Genomic DNA, 16033 nt, shown 5'->3' with positions numbered 1-16033 from the left:
TTGGAAGTAGAGTTGTGGCTCAAATGGTGGAGGGCTAGACTTGAGTGCAAAAACTTAAGGATAGCGCCCAGACCCTGAGTTCAAGCCCCAGGATTCACACACACACACACACACACACACACACACACACACACACACACACACACACACACACACACTGAATGTTGAAAATGAATATTGGTGCTACTGAATAATGTGTAGTTTGTCTCTTTTGTATCTATTGGGGATTTGATTGCATATTCAGTTTTGATTGATAGGGTATATATCATTAAGAGACCTGGACAGCTGCTAGATGGCAGGGAGGCAGGGATGAAGATGGAATTTGAAAGTACAGACATGAAAACAATAAAATATTTGTTTCATGTGGAAATTTGCAGCAATTGTTTTAGTTTGTGAGCTCAGAGATTATAAATGAAAGTATTTAGGGAAAGCTTATTTACACATAGCTTTATATTCTGTACCTTAATATATTTTTGCCATTTGTTTTTCAGCTCCAAGGATTAGTGAAATGCTTTCTGAAGCAGTCAGAAATTGAAGATGTCTAGACAGAACTTGGTAGCCTTGACAGCGACCACCCTTCTGGGAATAGCAGTGGGGGGGTTTGTCCTGTGGAAAGGACTCCAGCGCAGGAGGAGTAAGGTGAACCTGGTGGCCCAGCCACAGCCACAGCCGCAGCCACAGCCACAGCCACAGCCAGTGGCAGGAGGGAGTGAGCACTCCCCTCCCAGAGAGAACCAGCTATCTCCTGGTGTCCAGAGACCCTCCAGAGCCTCGTGGGAGGAAAAGATCCTCCAGGCAAAGGTGGTGACTGTGTCTCAGGAGGCAGAGTGGGATCAAGTTGAACCCTTGCTTAGGAGTGAATTAGAAGATTTTCCAGTACTTGGATTCGACTGTGAGTGGGTAAGTTAAAAAGTAAAGATTAAAAAAGAATTCCTGAGTAGGGGCCATGGATCATCAAGTAGAGAAGGAAATGCAAGTAGAATTAGCTTGTTCTTTTCTGCTTTTTAAAATTAATTTTAGCAGACAAAGCCATAGCCATTTTCAGGGCAGAGAACACTTAACAGCCATGCATATTGGAGTCAGCTAGACTTCACTGAGTTCCAACTTCACCCCTCATTCTGTGAACTTGGACAGCTTTTAGCCTCTGTGTCTCAGTTTGGGTGTTTGTGATAGGAATGTAATGGTGCTAATCTACAGTGACTTTCTAAGGATTCAAGCACATGACTCTCTATAAAGGCTTTGGCACAATTTTACATGTAGCAAGCACTCACTAAACAAGAGTTCCTATTAATACTTAAAATAAATAGCCTTTTGGGGCTGGAAAGGTGGCTCAGTGGTAGAATGCTTGACTTGCATGCATGAGGCCCTGGGTTTGATTTCTCAGCACCACGTAAGCAGAAAAAGCCAGACAAGCGGCTCAAATGGTAGAGCACTGGCCTTGAGCTGAAGAGCTAGCTGAGGGACAGAACCCAGGCCCAGAGTTCAGGCCCCAGGACCGACAAAAAAATAAAACAAAAGAAAAATACGTAGCCTTTCATAAAGATGCCATGGAGAAGCTAGTTAAATGGGAATTATTCAAATTAGAATGTAAAAGGTAACAGCAAATAGTTGAAGTGTTATTTAAGGTACTTGACACTGCTGTTTTGCTTGCGTCATCCCATTCAATTTCCCAATATCTTGGTAGGGAAATACGATTTACAGATAGGAAAAAAATAAAAATAAAAGTTTTAAGCTGAGTGCTGGTGGATCATGCCTGTAATCCTAGCTTTTTAGGAGGCTGAGGGTTGAGGTTCAAAGCCAGGTCAGGCAGAAAAGTGTGAGATTCTTATCTGTAATTAACCAGCAAAAAGCTGGAAATGGAGGTGTGGATCAATTGGTAGAATGTCAGCCTTGAGTTAAAAAGCCTAGCAACTGAGTGAGAGACCCTGAGTTCAAGCCCCAGTACCTGCATTAAGAGAAAAAAAAAAAAAAACTTTAGTCATTTGCTAAACAACGAAGCTAGTGTTTCTAACCAGCAGGTTTAGATGGTTCCCAGGCCATACAAAATTATCAATATAGGCAGAGAAGCCAAAGGTGTCCAAGGAGAAGCATATGTGTCCCATCATGTATCAAATGATTTTGCAGAAGGACATAAGAAGTTATGTTAAATTTCTCTTATGGTCCACTATATATAAATTCAAAGAAGTAGTTATAACATAGCATACTGCCAGATAAAGGTATGAGTTTCCAGTCTCCGCTGAGTTACCCGTGATGATTATAGTGATGGACAAATAACATCTACAAAATGGGAATCCTGACATGTTTTAGGAGCCATTATTGTCTCTCTTCTGGAAGCACAGATGGAGATGTTAAGTACTTTTTTGATACTGGGCATAGTGGTATATACCTGTAACTCTAGTATTTAAGAGACTGAGATGAGAATTTTGGGTTCCAGACCATCCTAGGCTCCCTAATGAGACCCTGTCTGAAAAGAAAAAAGTGTCTATGGACTTGCCTGACTCCTGTGTGGTTTTTTTAGTAGGCTATCTGCATAACTACATGCTTATTGTCAGGTACAGATAATTGGTGTAATAATGATTGAAGTAGAACAGTCTTAGTGATACATGTTGCTAATCAACAAGGTGATGAGTTCAAGATAAGCCTGGGCTAAGATTGAGTTAAGTGAAGGTCATGCCCCTCCTTCCTACCAGCCCTCCTCTTCCCCCCCCCAAATTGTAGACCTGATATCCTGCCTGGGCTAGTTTTAAATTTCAGTTCTCAGATCTCAGCATCCTGAGTAGCTAGGATTACAGGTGTGAGCCACCCATGCCTGATACACATGTGTTTTTTCTTTTTCTTTCTTTGTTTTTGGTCCATCATGGGGCTTGAATTCAGGGCCTGACCACTGTCCCTGAGCTCTTTCACTCAAGGCTAGCACTCTACAACTTTGAGCCACATCTCTACTTCTAGTTTTCTGGTGGTTAATTGAAAATAAGTTTCACGAATTTTTCTGCTCAGGCTGGCTTTGAACCTCAGTCCTCACACCTCAGCCTCTTGAGTAAGCTAGAATTACAGAGCCTGGCTCAACTATGTTTTTTGTTGGTTGCCTGTGGCCTATCTACCTATATTGATAATTTCATATGGCCTTGGAATGATGTTATAAATATCAAAATGGGGGGGGATTAGGTGAGGGGGTAGGGGGGAGGCTGGAAAGGTATGTGAAGGGTAAACAAAGGAAGAGGCTGCAATGCTTGATAAGAAATGTACTCATTATCTTGCCCATGTAATTGTAACCCCTCTGTACAGTATGTTCACAAAAAAAAAAAAAAAAAATCCTGGGGGGAAAAAAATATCAAAATGGCCCGTGGTAGAGAAAAAGTTCCCACTGTTGGAATAAAATCCAGATATCATAATTATATGTTCTGAAGGACTTAACACTTGGACTGACATCTCTCTAAGTCCCTGATTATGTCCCCTTTATTCTTTTCCCATCTTATTATTTCTACAACCACACTGGACATACATTCTGTCACTTGACCAGGAAATCTCATTCTTGGCAAAAAAAAAAAAAAGTTAAATTTGTAAACTTCACAGACTGAGAATAAGGATGTTCATTAGTTAACCTGTTTCAGCCCGGAAGATGGTCTCATGTCTTTACTCTCTGCTGCCATCGTGGGGTTGTTCAAGGAATCATGGGCCATGCCAGAGATCAGGTATCAGTTTGATTTTTCTTTTCTTTTCTTTTTTTTTTTTTTGGGGGGGGGGGGGGTCCAGTTGTGGGGCCTGAACTCTGGGCCTGGGCGCTGTCCCTCAGCTCTTCAGCTCAAGGCTAGCACTCTACCACCTGAGCCACAGTGCCACTTCCGGCTTTTTTCTTTTTGCTTATGTAGTGCTGAGGAATCGAACCCAGGGCCTCAGGCATGCAAGGCAAGTGCTCTACCACTGAGCCACCTTCCCAGCCCAGTTTGAGTTTTCTTGTTGGTAACTGGGGTTTGACTCTGGGCCTCATGCTTGTTAGGCAGACACTTATACCACTTGAGCCATGCTTTTAGCCCTTTGTGCTGTAGTTATTTTTCAAATTGGATCTTATATTTTTACCCAGACAAGCCTGGACCTCAATCTTCCTATTTACACTTTTGATGTAGATAGGATGACAGGACACCCAGGTATTGGTTGAGATGGAGTTTTGAGAACTTTTTGCCCCGGCTGATCTCAAACCATGATCCTCCTAGGTAGCTAGTATTATAGGTCTAAGCCACTACCCATCTTGTCCTCAGCTCTCAATTTTATTTTATTTTTTGCCAGTCCTGGGGCTTGAGCTGAGAGCCTGGATACTGTCCCTGAGCTTTTTTTTTTTTTAATACATATTTTTTATTGTAAAGATACTGTACAGAGGGGTTACAGTTACAGGAGTAAGGTAATGAGTCCATTTCCTATGGAGCATTATTACCTGCTCCTTTGTTTTTCCCCTACCATCCCTTTCCTTCCCACCTTCCCAACTCCTCTCCCCCCCCCCCAATGCAAAGTTGTAAAGTTCGTTTTCAACATTGTGTCTTGTATATCTCATTGTTACAATGGGTCATCCTGTATCCTTATTTTAGCATTTTATTATTTCCCTTCCCCTCCTCAAATTAGAAAAATGTATATACATGATGCAGGACATGTACTTATAATGTACTATGTGATTTTGTTGTTTGTTTCTTTTGTTCTTCCCCCATGGTATAACCCCTGTTGTCACTGTATTGGATTCCAATGCTCTGAACTTCTTTTGCTCAAGGTTAACACTCCACCATTTGAGCTACAGCACCACTTCCAGCCTTCTCTGTTTATTTGGTACTGAGGAATCGAACCCAGTGCTTCATGCATACTTGGCAAGCACACTACCACCAAGCCACATTCTTAGCCCTCAGCTCTCAATTTTTAAGAATACTTAAATTAAAATGAATGATCCATTGGCTACTACCCAGTGTTCTTTTTTTTTTTTTGGGGGCCCAGTCGTGGGGTCTGAACTCTGGGCCTGGGCGCTGTCCATCAGCTCTTCAGCTCAAGGCTAGTGCTCTACCACTTGAGCCACAGCGCCACTTCTGGCTTTTTTCTTTTTGCTTATGTGGTGCTGAGGAATCAAACTCAGGGCCTCAGGCATGCAAGGCAAGCGCTCTACCACTGAGCCACCTTCCCAGCCCCCTACCCAGTGTTCTTGAAATTAATCACTGAAGCAGAATAGTGTTGGAAGTTTTGTTTTGTTTTGTTTTTGTCAGTTGTGGGGCTTGAACTCTGGGCCTGAGCACTGTCTCTCTGCTCTTCAGCTCAAGGCGAGCGCTCTACCACTTGAGCTACAATGCCACTTCCAGTTTTCTAGTGGTTTTTATTGGAGATAAGAGTCTCACAGACTTTCCTGCCCGGGCTGGCTTTGAACCATGATCCTCTGATCTCAGCCTCCTGAGTAGCTAGGATTACAGGCGTGAGCCACTGGCGTCCGGCTTAGCAGTTTTATCTATAATTGTTGATTATATCATTCGCTTAAAATTGTTACTTTTGTGTGCAGGAAGCAATGGTAAAGTGTTCTGGGTTCAATTCCTAGTACCAAAAGGTATGCATATATGTGATTTATAAATATACATAAACACAGTCATGTATCACTTAGCAATGAGGTTTTATTCTTTTTTTTTTTGGTGGGTTGTGGGGCCTAAACTCTGGGCCTGGACACTGTCCCTCAGCTCTTTAGCTCAAGGCTAGCACTCTACCACTTGATCCACAGCACCACTTGTACCTTTTTTCTGCTTATGTGGTGCTGAGGAATTGAACCTAGGGTCTCATGCTTGCAAGACAAGCATTCTACTACTGAGTCACCTTCCCAGCACAGGCTGTATTCTAAGAAATGGTTCATTAGACAATTTTGTTGTTGTGTGAGCATCATGGAATGAGTATAGTTACCTAATCCTAGGTGATGTAAGTCACTATAGAAGGAGTGAGGTTGATGGGGTACCTGTATGTGTGTGTAGAAATGTTACAATGAAACCTGCCTTGTACAACAAATATATGTTAATAAAAAAATCTTAAGTGCAATGTATGGGCTGGGGGATATAGCTTAGTGGTAGGGTGCTTGCATAGCATGTTTGAGGCCCTAGGCTAGAAGTGGGGAGAACTCATTTTATCTGTATGTTTATTTAATGCATTTTAGAGCCTGACTGTAAAGATGTTCAGAAGGATCCACCCTTAAGAGTTTACAAAACTGGGCACTGGTGGCTCATGCCTATAATCCTAGCTACTCAGGAGGCTGAGATCTGAGGATTGTGGTTCAAAGCCAGCCCAGGCAAGAAAGTCCAAGTCATATCCAATTAACCACCAGAAAACCAGAAGTGGTACTGTGGCTCAAGTGGTAGAGTGCTCACCTTGAGCTGAAGAGCTGAGGGACAGCACCCAAGCCTAGAGTTCAAGCCCATGACCGACAAAAAAACAAAACAACCCCCCAAAACAACAATAACAACAACAACAAAAGAGTTTACAAGTAAGTACTGTGCCAAATTAGGGGTGCTGCATATTAGAAGTTACACTTGTGGGCATATACCCATAACAGTGTAAACCAGTATCCAAGAGCAATACCTACACACCTGTGTTCATCACAACACTGGTCACAGTAGCCTAACTAGAGTTAGCTACGATACCTGACAGCTGATGAGTGGATAAGGAAAGAATATTACTTAGCTGTAAATAAAAATGAAATTATATAATTTGTAGGAACATAGATAGAACTGGAGGACCATCATGTTTAGTGATAAAAAGCTAAACTCAAAAAGCCAAATACCATGTTTTTACCCATTTGTGGAATCTAGACCTAAAATATATACATCTACATGGACATACAATACTTAAACACACACATATATGTATGTATTTATATGTTTGATAAAAACTTGGACCATTTAGGGGGAATAGGGAAAGAGAATGATGGAAGATGAATAATGTCAAAACACATTGTATCTATATATACAGATAGCATAAGGAATCTCACTAAAAACTGATGTACAGTGGAAGGTATGGGGACAAAGAAAGAGAGCAATTGAGGACATTGACTAATATAATATATGAATGTGTGAAATACCATGGTAAAACCCATTTGGAATTAGTATACATTAAGGAAAAACTAAATGGCAGAAGTGTAATACAGGCTTTTTGAGCCAGGCTTTGGTGGCTCATGCCTGTAATCTTAGCTACTCATGAGGCTGAGATCTTAGGATGGCGGTTTAAAGCCAGCTCTGGCAAAAAAAAAAAAGTCTATGAGACTCATTTCTAATTAGTCACCAAAAAACTGGAAGTGGAGCTATAGCTCAAAATGGTAGAGTGCTAACCTTGAGTGAAAAATCTTAGGGACAGCTCCCAGGTCCTGAGTTCAAGCCCCATTACTAGAAACAACAAACAAAACAAAACAAAAAGAAACAAGCAACAACAACAACAACAAACCTAATAGGCTTTTTGGGAGTGGGTACTGGTATGAGACAGAAGGTCCAAGAGGAAGGATGAAGTACTGCATATGCATGTATGAAAACAAAATGGTGAAACCTGCTGAAATTGGAATTTAAGAAGGAGAAGAGGATGAGGGAGAGTCATGTAAGGGATGAGTTTGAGTGGGGTACTTTGTATGCAAATATAAAAATGTCACGAAATGCCTCTGAAAAATTAGTATATGTTGATACAATCTATATAAAAGTAGAAGTAGAGAGTTATAGATTTATAGATTGAATACCCTTGGTCTGATAATCCAAAAAGTGAAATGCTCCAAAATTCGAGTTTTGTTCAGTGCTGACATGATGCCACAAGTAGAAAATTCCACACCTGATTCCACATGATGAGCTGCAGTTAAAATGCAGTTGTATTAAAAAATTATATAAAATTACCTTCCACTGTGTGTAATTTTTTATTTTATTTTATTTTTTTGCCAGTTCTGGGGCTTGTCAGGGCCTGAGCACTGTCCCTGAGCTTCTTTTGCTCAAGGCTAGCACTTGAGCCATAGCATCATTGCTGGCTTTTTCTGTTTATGTGGCACTGAGGAATTGAACCCAGGGCTTCATGCATGCTAGGCAAGCACTCTACCACTAAGCCACATTCCCAGCCCTGTGTCCCTGAGCTTTTTCACTCAAGGCTAGTGCTCTACCACTTCTCACCACTTCTGGTTTTTTTTTGTTTTGTTTTTTTCTTTGGGTCCAGTTGTGGGGCCTGAACTCTGGGCCTGGGCGCTGTCCCTCAGCTCTTCAGCTCAAGGCTAGCGCTCTACCACTTGAGCCACAGCGCCACTTCCGGCTTTTTTCTTTTTGCTTATGTGGTGCTGAGGAATGGAACCCAGGGTCTCATGCCCGCAAGGCAAGTGTTCTACCACTGAGCCACCTTCCCAGCCCAACCGCTTTTGTTTTTCTGGTGGTTAATTGGAGCTACAGGATTAGTGTTTTTAGACCAGGGAGACACAGCTGGACCCCTGTACCATGTTTTGCACACAGGTAGTGTAGTAGCAAGAGCCACCTTGCCCTGGAGCCAGGTTTTTGGGGAGATGAGTCTGTTGTGAGAGGCTATTTTTTACATTGTGGGATGTTTATCAATATCCTCCTCTCTGCCTGTTAGCTATCACCCATGTACTTTCTTCCTTCAGTTGTCACAAGCCCCAAATTTCTGTAGACATTGACTAATTTCCCTTGGGGGCAAAATCATTCTCTGTTGAGAAAACTACTATGGTAGAGACTGAGAAAAATGTAGCCCTAGTCCTAGCTTTGCCATTGTCTCTCAATACTTAATCAAATGGCTTCACCTTACAGTCCGTAAGTTTCCTTTCACGAAGGACTGGAAGAATTTATTGGATACTTCATCTGGATTAGTGGATAGCTTTAAGGAATCTTTAATCTCTAAAACTTGTATGTGAATTTTGAATGTCAGTTTTTTTAAGGACGATAACCTTAGCTTTCAGCATTTCTTCCCATATGACACTCAAAATGTAAACCTAGAACTAAATATATATTTAATGTATAAAGTTATTTTATATCTTTTTTGGGGGGGGGGTCTGGTCATGGGGCCTGAACTCTGGGCCTGGGCGCTGTCCCTCAACTCTTCAGCTCAAGGCTAGCGCTCTACCACTTGAGCCACAGCCCACTTCTGGCTTTTTTCTTTTTTGCTTATGTAGTGCTGAGGAATCAAACCCAGGACCTCATGCATGCAAGGCAAGCGCTCTACCACTGAGCCACCTTCCCAGCCTATTATTTTCTCTCTTTAGATATAAAGATCCCCACTTATGTTCAACATCCTTTTTTTTTCCCTCCCTTAATTTTCTTCTGTGAGCACTATTTGTGACTAGAAAATGCTGAGAAAGCACATTGTGCTGCCATGATTTGTTGTATTGGCGGCTACTTCTTACTTACAGGTCTGGGTTTCCCAGCTCTTTAAAACACTCAGCTCCTGAGGCAGTGCCGATGAGGTAAATGAGTAGAATTATTGGCATGTATGTTTGACAGTCTGGATAATCAAGAATGTGTTGCCATTTGGCACTTTGTTTAGCTCTTTTTTTTCCTTAGCCTTTAAAAACTAGCGCATCTCATCTGACTGCTAATGTGTGGCTCAGAGCTCCTCTGTGTCAGCTGGCCTCTATTTATGGAATGCTCACATTTGCCAGCTCTGGAGTTGGGCCCTTGGGAAGGTTTGTCCAGGCTCACTATCCTGTTACAGTACTCAAAATCTAGTCTGCTGTTTCCTTTGGGATGCTAAGGATGTGCTGGATGGACTACTACTTTTTTTTTTGCCACAGTTTCCTCTTACACTTGTTGCCAGGCAAAGTTGTGAATTGTGATTTATCTTGTTCTGTTGCAGGTGAACCTGGAAGGCAAAGCCAATCCTCTCTCTCTCCTACAAATGGCCTCCCCAAGTGGCCTTTGTGTCCTGGTTCGCTTGCCCAAACTGATCTGTGGAGGCAAACCACTACCAAGAACGTTACTGGACCTTTTGGCAGATAGCACCATTTTAAAAGTTGGAGTGGGATGTTCAGAAGATGCCAGCAAACTTCTGCAGGATTATGGTCTCATGGCTAGGGGGTGCCTGGACCTCCGGTATCTAGCCATACGGCAGGGGTATGGTTTGTATAAATGCTGGGATTCCCGTAGCTGTGGGGTAAACATCTTCACAAGATCTGTAGATTGGGCTGGGAAGGTAGCTTAGTGGTAGAGCGCTTGCCTTGCATGCATGAGGCCCTGGGTTCGATTCCTCAGCACCACATAAGCAAAAAGAAAAAAAAAAGCCGGAAGTGGCGCTGTGGCTCAAGTGGTAGAGCACTAGCCTTGAGCTGAAGAGCTGAGGGACAGTGCCCAGGCCCAGAGTTCAGGCCCCATGAGCGGACCCAAAAAAAAAAAAAATCTGTAGATTTCTGGGAATCAATACTGAAATACCTAAAATTCTTTAGAAACCCAGAAGCTTGAGAAAAGGCATATTCAGTTTGTTAGTAGATATTTCAAGTTGTGAAGGCATTTTAGTTATAATTTGTCTTTTCTTCTTTTAGTCTTGAGTCTTGAACTTGGGGCTTGGACGTTATCTCTGAGCTCTTTTGCTCAAAGCTAACATACTACCTCTTTGAAGCACCACTTCAGGCTTTCTGGTAGTTAATTGGAGATATAAAAGTCCCATAGCCTTTCCTGCCAGGCTGGCTTTGAACCATGTTCTTCAGATCTTAGCCTCCTGTGTAACTAGGATTATAAGCATGAGCCACTGATACCCAGCAAGACTTCCTTTCCTTCATCATCAAAGTGATTTGGGTTCCTGCATTTCTTGAGGGATTACTGTTATAACACTGACAAGGAGGACCTCCAGGGTTGTAGCTCTGTGACTCCTGATTCCCTTGGTAAGTGAGAAGTTGGTGCTGCTTTCCCATACTCATGTATTCTTCATGTCATGTCTATATCTTGATTGGAGACTCCAATCAGGACATACTAACTTTTTTGCAACCCAATAGTAATTTTAATTAGAAGTTTTGAAGACCAGAAAGACATATATTTTTGTATTTTAGCCTCCACAACAAAAATAGTCTTTAATGTTTTCCAAATTTAAAAAGACATGAGAGCTATTGAAGAATGGTTAGGTTGCTTACAAGTCTTTCCTACTATAAATAGTGATGCAGTGAAGATCTTTTGTTTTGTTTTGTTTTGTTTTTTGGGTCCGGTCGTAGGGCCTGAACTCTGGGCCTGGGCACTGTCCCTCAGCTCTTCAGCTCAAGGCTAGCACTCTACCACTTGAGCCACAGTGCCACTTCCAGCTTTTTTCTTTTTGCTTATGTGGTGCTGAGGAATCAAACCCAGGGCCTCATGCAAGCAAGGCAAGCGCTCTACCACTGAGCCACCTTCCCAGCCCCACTGAAGGTCTTTTTATGGACCTATGTGCTTAGAATAAACTTCCTAGGAGCAGAATTGCTGAATTAGAGAAATTTCATATTCAAGCTTTTGCTTGCTTTTTATTACTGGTTTTTTATAAAGATTATAAAAATATACAGCTCACACATTTTAGATGAGACTGGCTGATTCTTCTTGTTCCATTGACAATAGATACTGTTAAAAACTTTTGCATCTGGACACCAGTTGCTTATGCCTATAATCCTAACCTTTCAGGAGGCTGAGATCCAAGAATCATGTTTTGAAGTCAGTTCAGGCAGACAAATCCAAGAGACTTTATCTCCAGTTAACTAGCAAAAAGCTAGAACTGGAGGCATGGCTCAAACAGATGAGTTCAGGTGCGAGTGAAAGACTCAGATCAAGAGGCACAGAGTTCAAACCTCATTACCAGCACACACAAAAACAACTTTGAAACCTGATAGATAATAAATTATTTTCCTTGATGTCTATGGTTGTCCTCTATTTATTGGCTATTTACAGATTTTTTCCTGTGTGTGTCATTTGCCTATTTTTGATACATGGTTTTGTTTATTGTAGAAACAATTTCCTCTGTAATGGGCTTAGCCTGAAATCACTTGCTGAGACTATTTTGAACTTTCCTCTTGACAAGTCCCTTCTACTTCGTTGTAGCAACTGGGATGCTGAGAGTCTTACAGAAGAGCAGGTACTTCTTATTTGACCAGCTGAAGAATTGAGTTGTTGCCTCTGAAGTATAATTGTTTTTTTTTAAATTCTAATCTTCAGGACTGGGAGTGTGGCTTAGTGGTAGAGTGCTTGCCTAGCATGCATGAAGCCCTGGGTTCAATTCCTCAGTACCACATAAACAGAAAAAGATGGAAGTGGTGCTGTGGCTTAGGGTAGTAGAGTGCTAGCCTTAAGCAAAAAGAAGCTCAGGGACAGTGTCTAGGCCCTGAGTTCAAGCCCCAGGACTGGCCAAAAACCACACAAGAACAGAAAACAATTCTGATCTTAAAATATAAGTATTAGGTGGAAATACTTTAGACTTACTAATGATACTCAAGAAAATGCTTATGTTATTTAAATAAAGATTAGAGTCTTATATTTCATATTTTGAGCATTTATCAATTCAGGCATTTCAGAAAATAGAATTTATTTATGAATACTAACGCTTAAGTTAAAAACAAACAGTGTTGGGTATGGTACTTCACACTTGTAATCCCAGCACTTGGGAGGTGGAGAAGAGAATCTTGAGTTCAAAGCTAACTTAGTCCACATAGTGTGACCCTGACTCAAAAATGGCTCTAGAGGAAAGGGGTAGCCAAATGAGGAGAAGAGGGCGAGAATGCAGTCAAGAATTCAATGTACATCCTACAAAATTAAGAAGAATGAGGGAAGGGGAAGGATGAATGAGAATCCAGAAAAGGATGACATTGATCAAGATGTATTATATTACTAAACTGCTTTATTAAATGGAAACTTATTTGTACAACTACTTAAAGATAACAAGTAAATAACCTAAAAGGTACCTTCCCATCAAACAAATAAACACCTTATAGTGTTATAAAACTTATTATAAGCTTGGCACCGGTGGCTCACGCCTGTAATCTTAGCCACTCAGGAAGCTGAGATCTGAGAATTGAGATTTAAAGCTAGCCCCGGCAGGAAAGTCCGTGAAACTCATCTCCAATAAACGACCAGAAAACCGGAAGTGGTGCTATAGCTCAAGTGGTAGAGCACTAGCCTTGAGCTGAAGAGCTGAGGGACAGCACTCAGGCCCAGAGTTCAAGCCAAGTTCACGATTGACAAAAAAAAAAAAAAAAATTATAAGCCAAACACCGGTGGCTCGTGCCTATAATCCTAGCTAATCAGGAGGCTGACATCTGAGGATCACAGTTCAAAGCTAGCCTGAGCAGGAAAGTCCTTGAGACTTTTTTGTTGTTGTTGTTATTCATTGTGGGGCTTGAACTCGGGGCCTGGGTGCTGTCCCTGAGCTCTTTTGCTCAAGGCTAGCCCTCTGTCACTTTGAGCCATAGCTCCACTCCCAGTTTTTAAGTGGTTAATTGGAGTTAAAAGTCTCATGGGGTCTTTTCTGCCCTGGCTGGCTTTGAACCACAATCCTCAGATTTCAGCCTCCTGAGTAGCTAGGATTACAGGTGTGAGCTTCTAATATCCGTTTAACCACCAAAAAAAAAAAAAAAAAAGCTATAAGTGGTAGAATGATAGCTTTGAACAAAAAAGCTCAGAGGCAGTGCACACATACACACACACCCTTATGAGAAGTAATCATTTTTCTGGCTTATTCTCTAATCCTTGATTTTCTTAGATCTTTTGACTTCTAACTCTGGAAGATATGACTTAGTATTCTTTAAAGTACCTTTACTCCATCTTCCCAATAGAGGTAAATCATTTTTTATCAGGACAGCGTCCAGAACTATATTGACATTATTTATAGCTAAGCAACAATATAAACAGCTTTTATCTATTAGACATTTGTGTTTCTTCTTGTAATAACTGTTTAGTTTGCTTCCCACTTATTGTGTTTTTTATTTTCTTGCTGTTTAATTTTTTGAGTTCTTTGTATGTTCAGAATATTAATCCTTTATCTGTTGAATAGCTGACAAAGATTTTCTTACACTCTGTAGGTTGTCTCTTGGTTCTGGCAACTGTTTTTCTTTTCTTCTTCTTCTTTTTTTTTTTTTTGGTCAGTCGTGGGACTTGAACTTGGTTGTGGGACTTGAACTTTGCCTGAGCACTGTCCCTAAGCTTTGTCACTCAAGCCTCGAGTTCTACCTGAGCACTTCCAGCTGTAGCACTGCTTCCTGTTTTCTGGTGGTTAATTGGATATATAAGAGTCTCACAGATTTTCCTGTCAAGGGTGGATTTTAATCTTGATCTTCAGATCTCAGCCTCCTGAGTAGCTATGATTATAGATGTGGGCCACTGGCTGGCAACTGTTTATTTTGCCCTGCAAAAATTCTGTAATTTGTTACAGTCCTTCTTGCCATTTCCTGCTCCTGTGCTCTGAGCAACTGTAGTTCTGTTCAGAAATACTTACTTGTGTGCCACCTGCTGCTGATGGCTCATGCCTGTAATCCTAGCTCCTCAGGAGACTGAGATCTGAGGATCATAGTTCAGTGCCAGCCCAGTCATGAAAGTCTGTGAGACTCTTATCTCCAACTAAACATCAGAAAACCAGAAGTGGCACTGTGGCTTCACAGTGGTAGAGCACTAGCCTTGAGTGAAAAAGCTCAGGGACAGCACCCACAACTGACCAAAAAAACAAAAAAATGTTTACCTGAGACTATAGCTTCCAGAGTTTCCCTATGTTTTCCTGGAGCAGGTTTAAAGTTTCAGATTTTATTTTGAGTTCATTGATCCATTTGGAGTTGATATTTGTATTGAGTTGAGAGATAGGGATCCAGTTTTAGTCCCCTGCATGTGGATAACCAGTTTTCTTTTTCTTTTCCTCATTTTCTTTTCTTTTTGTCGGTCGTGGGGCTTGAACTCTGGGCCTGGGCACGGTCTGTCCCTCAGCTCTTCAGTTCAAGGCTAGCTCTCTACCACAACACCACTTCCGATTTTCTAGTGGTTTTCCGGAGAGCCCTGGCTGGTTTTGAACTATGATCCTCAGATCTTAGCCTCCTGAGTAGCTAGGTACAGGCGTGAGTCACCAGCGCCCTGCATGCGGTGCGGATAGCCAGTTTTCTTATCATCATTTGTGGAAGAGGCTGTCTTTTGTTTTAGACACTGGTTGTTTAGGGCTCCTTTGTCAAATATTAGCTGGCTGTAGCTGTGTAGTTTTGTTCTTCTACTCTGTTCCATTGGCCTTCGGGTTTGTTTTTGTGCCAGTACTGTAAGGAAACGCCCACCTCGCAGACCTATTCTCCATCCTCCACGGTAGCACCTGCGCAGTAGGTGAGGCAGGCACCGCCCACTTCCGGCCCCCAACTATATAAAAGGGCCCTCCAAGGCGCCCCACGGCGTCGTTTTCTCCCTTCCTTGTCAGCTCTGCTGGCAATAAATCTTTTTCTTCTACTTGACTTAAGTCCGCGTGGTCTTTTGGGTTACTTTCTTTGGGGTTGCTTTCTGCCTAGGTTACATTTTTCTTCAAATACCGAGCTGTTTTTGTTTCTCTGGGCTGTGGTGTTATGGTCCCTTCAGCAGTGCTCTTTTTACTTAGAGTTGCTTTTTCTGTTTGGGATCTTTTGTGCCTACATAAGAATTTTTTGATTGATTTTTTTCTAATTCTGTGAGGAATGATAATGGGATTTTGATAAGGTATTGCGTTGAATCTGTAGATTGCCTTGGACAGTATGCTCAGTTTTACAATGTCATTTCTGCCAATCCATGAACACGGAAATTCTTTCCATCTTCTGCTATCTTCTTCAATTTCTTTCAAGATTTTGCAGTTTTTCTTGTAGATGTCTGTCAGTTTCTTAGTTAATATGTAGGTATTTTATTGTTTCTGAGGCTATTGTAAACGAGATTATTTCCCAGATTTCTTTTTTTTTTTTTTTTTTTTTTTTTTTTTTTTTTTTTTTTTTTTTTTTTTTTTTTTTTTGTCGGTCGTGGGGCTTGAACTCTGGGCCTGGGCGCTGTCCCTCAGCTCTTCAGCTCAAGGCGAGCGCTCTACCACTTGAGCTACAGCGCCACTTCCGGTTTTCTGGTGGTTTATTGGAGAT

General features: G+C 41.6%; 1 protein-coding gene across 2 annotated transcripts in view; it reads left to right on the top strand.

Annotated features, from left to right (window-relative positions):
* Exd2 (exonuclease 3'-5' domain containing 2) overlaps positions 1-16033 on the top strand; it is a 35623-nt gene that overhangs the window by 11803 nt on the left and 7787 nt on the right. The window contains exons 2-4 of one of the 2 annotated variants that reach the window (XM_042692728.1): positions 492-900; positions 9826-10082; positions 11928-12054. In XM_042692728.1, coding sequence (XP_042548662.1) covers positions 538-900; positions 9826-10082; positions 11928-12054 — 747 coding nt within the window. In that variant the 5' untranslated portion in view covers positions 492-537. Of the gene's footprint in view, positions 1-491; positions 901-3617; positions 3693-9825; positions 10083-11927; positions 12055-16033 lie in introns of those variants that run through there. The other variant, XM_042692729.1, reaches the window with a different exon arrangement.

This window comes from Dipodomys spectabilis, unplaced genomic scaffold (genome assembly GCF_019054845.1).
Source record: "Dipodomys spectabilis isolate Male_0828 unplaced genomic scaffold, ASM1905484v1 ptg000157l, whole genome shotgun sequence".
Taxonomy (NCBI): Eukaryota; Metazoa; Chordata; class Mammalia; order Rodentia; family Heteromyidae; genus Dipodomys; species Dipodomys spectabilis.
Note: the sequence above shows the minus strand (reverse complement) of the source record. Positions and strands in the feature narration are given on the sequence as shown.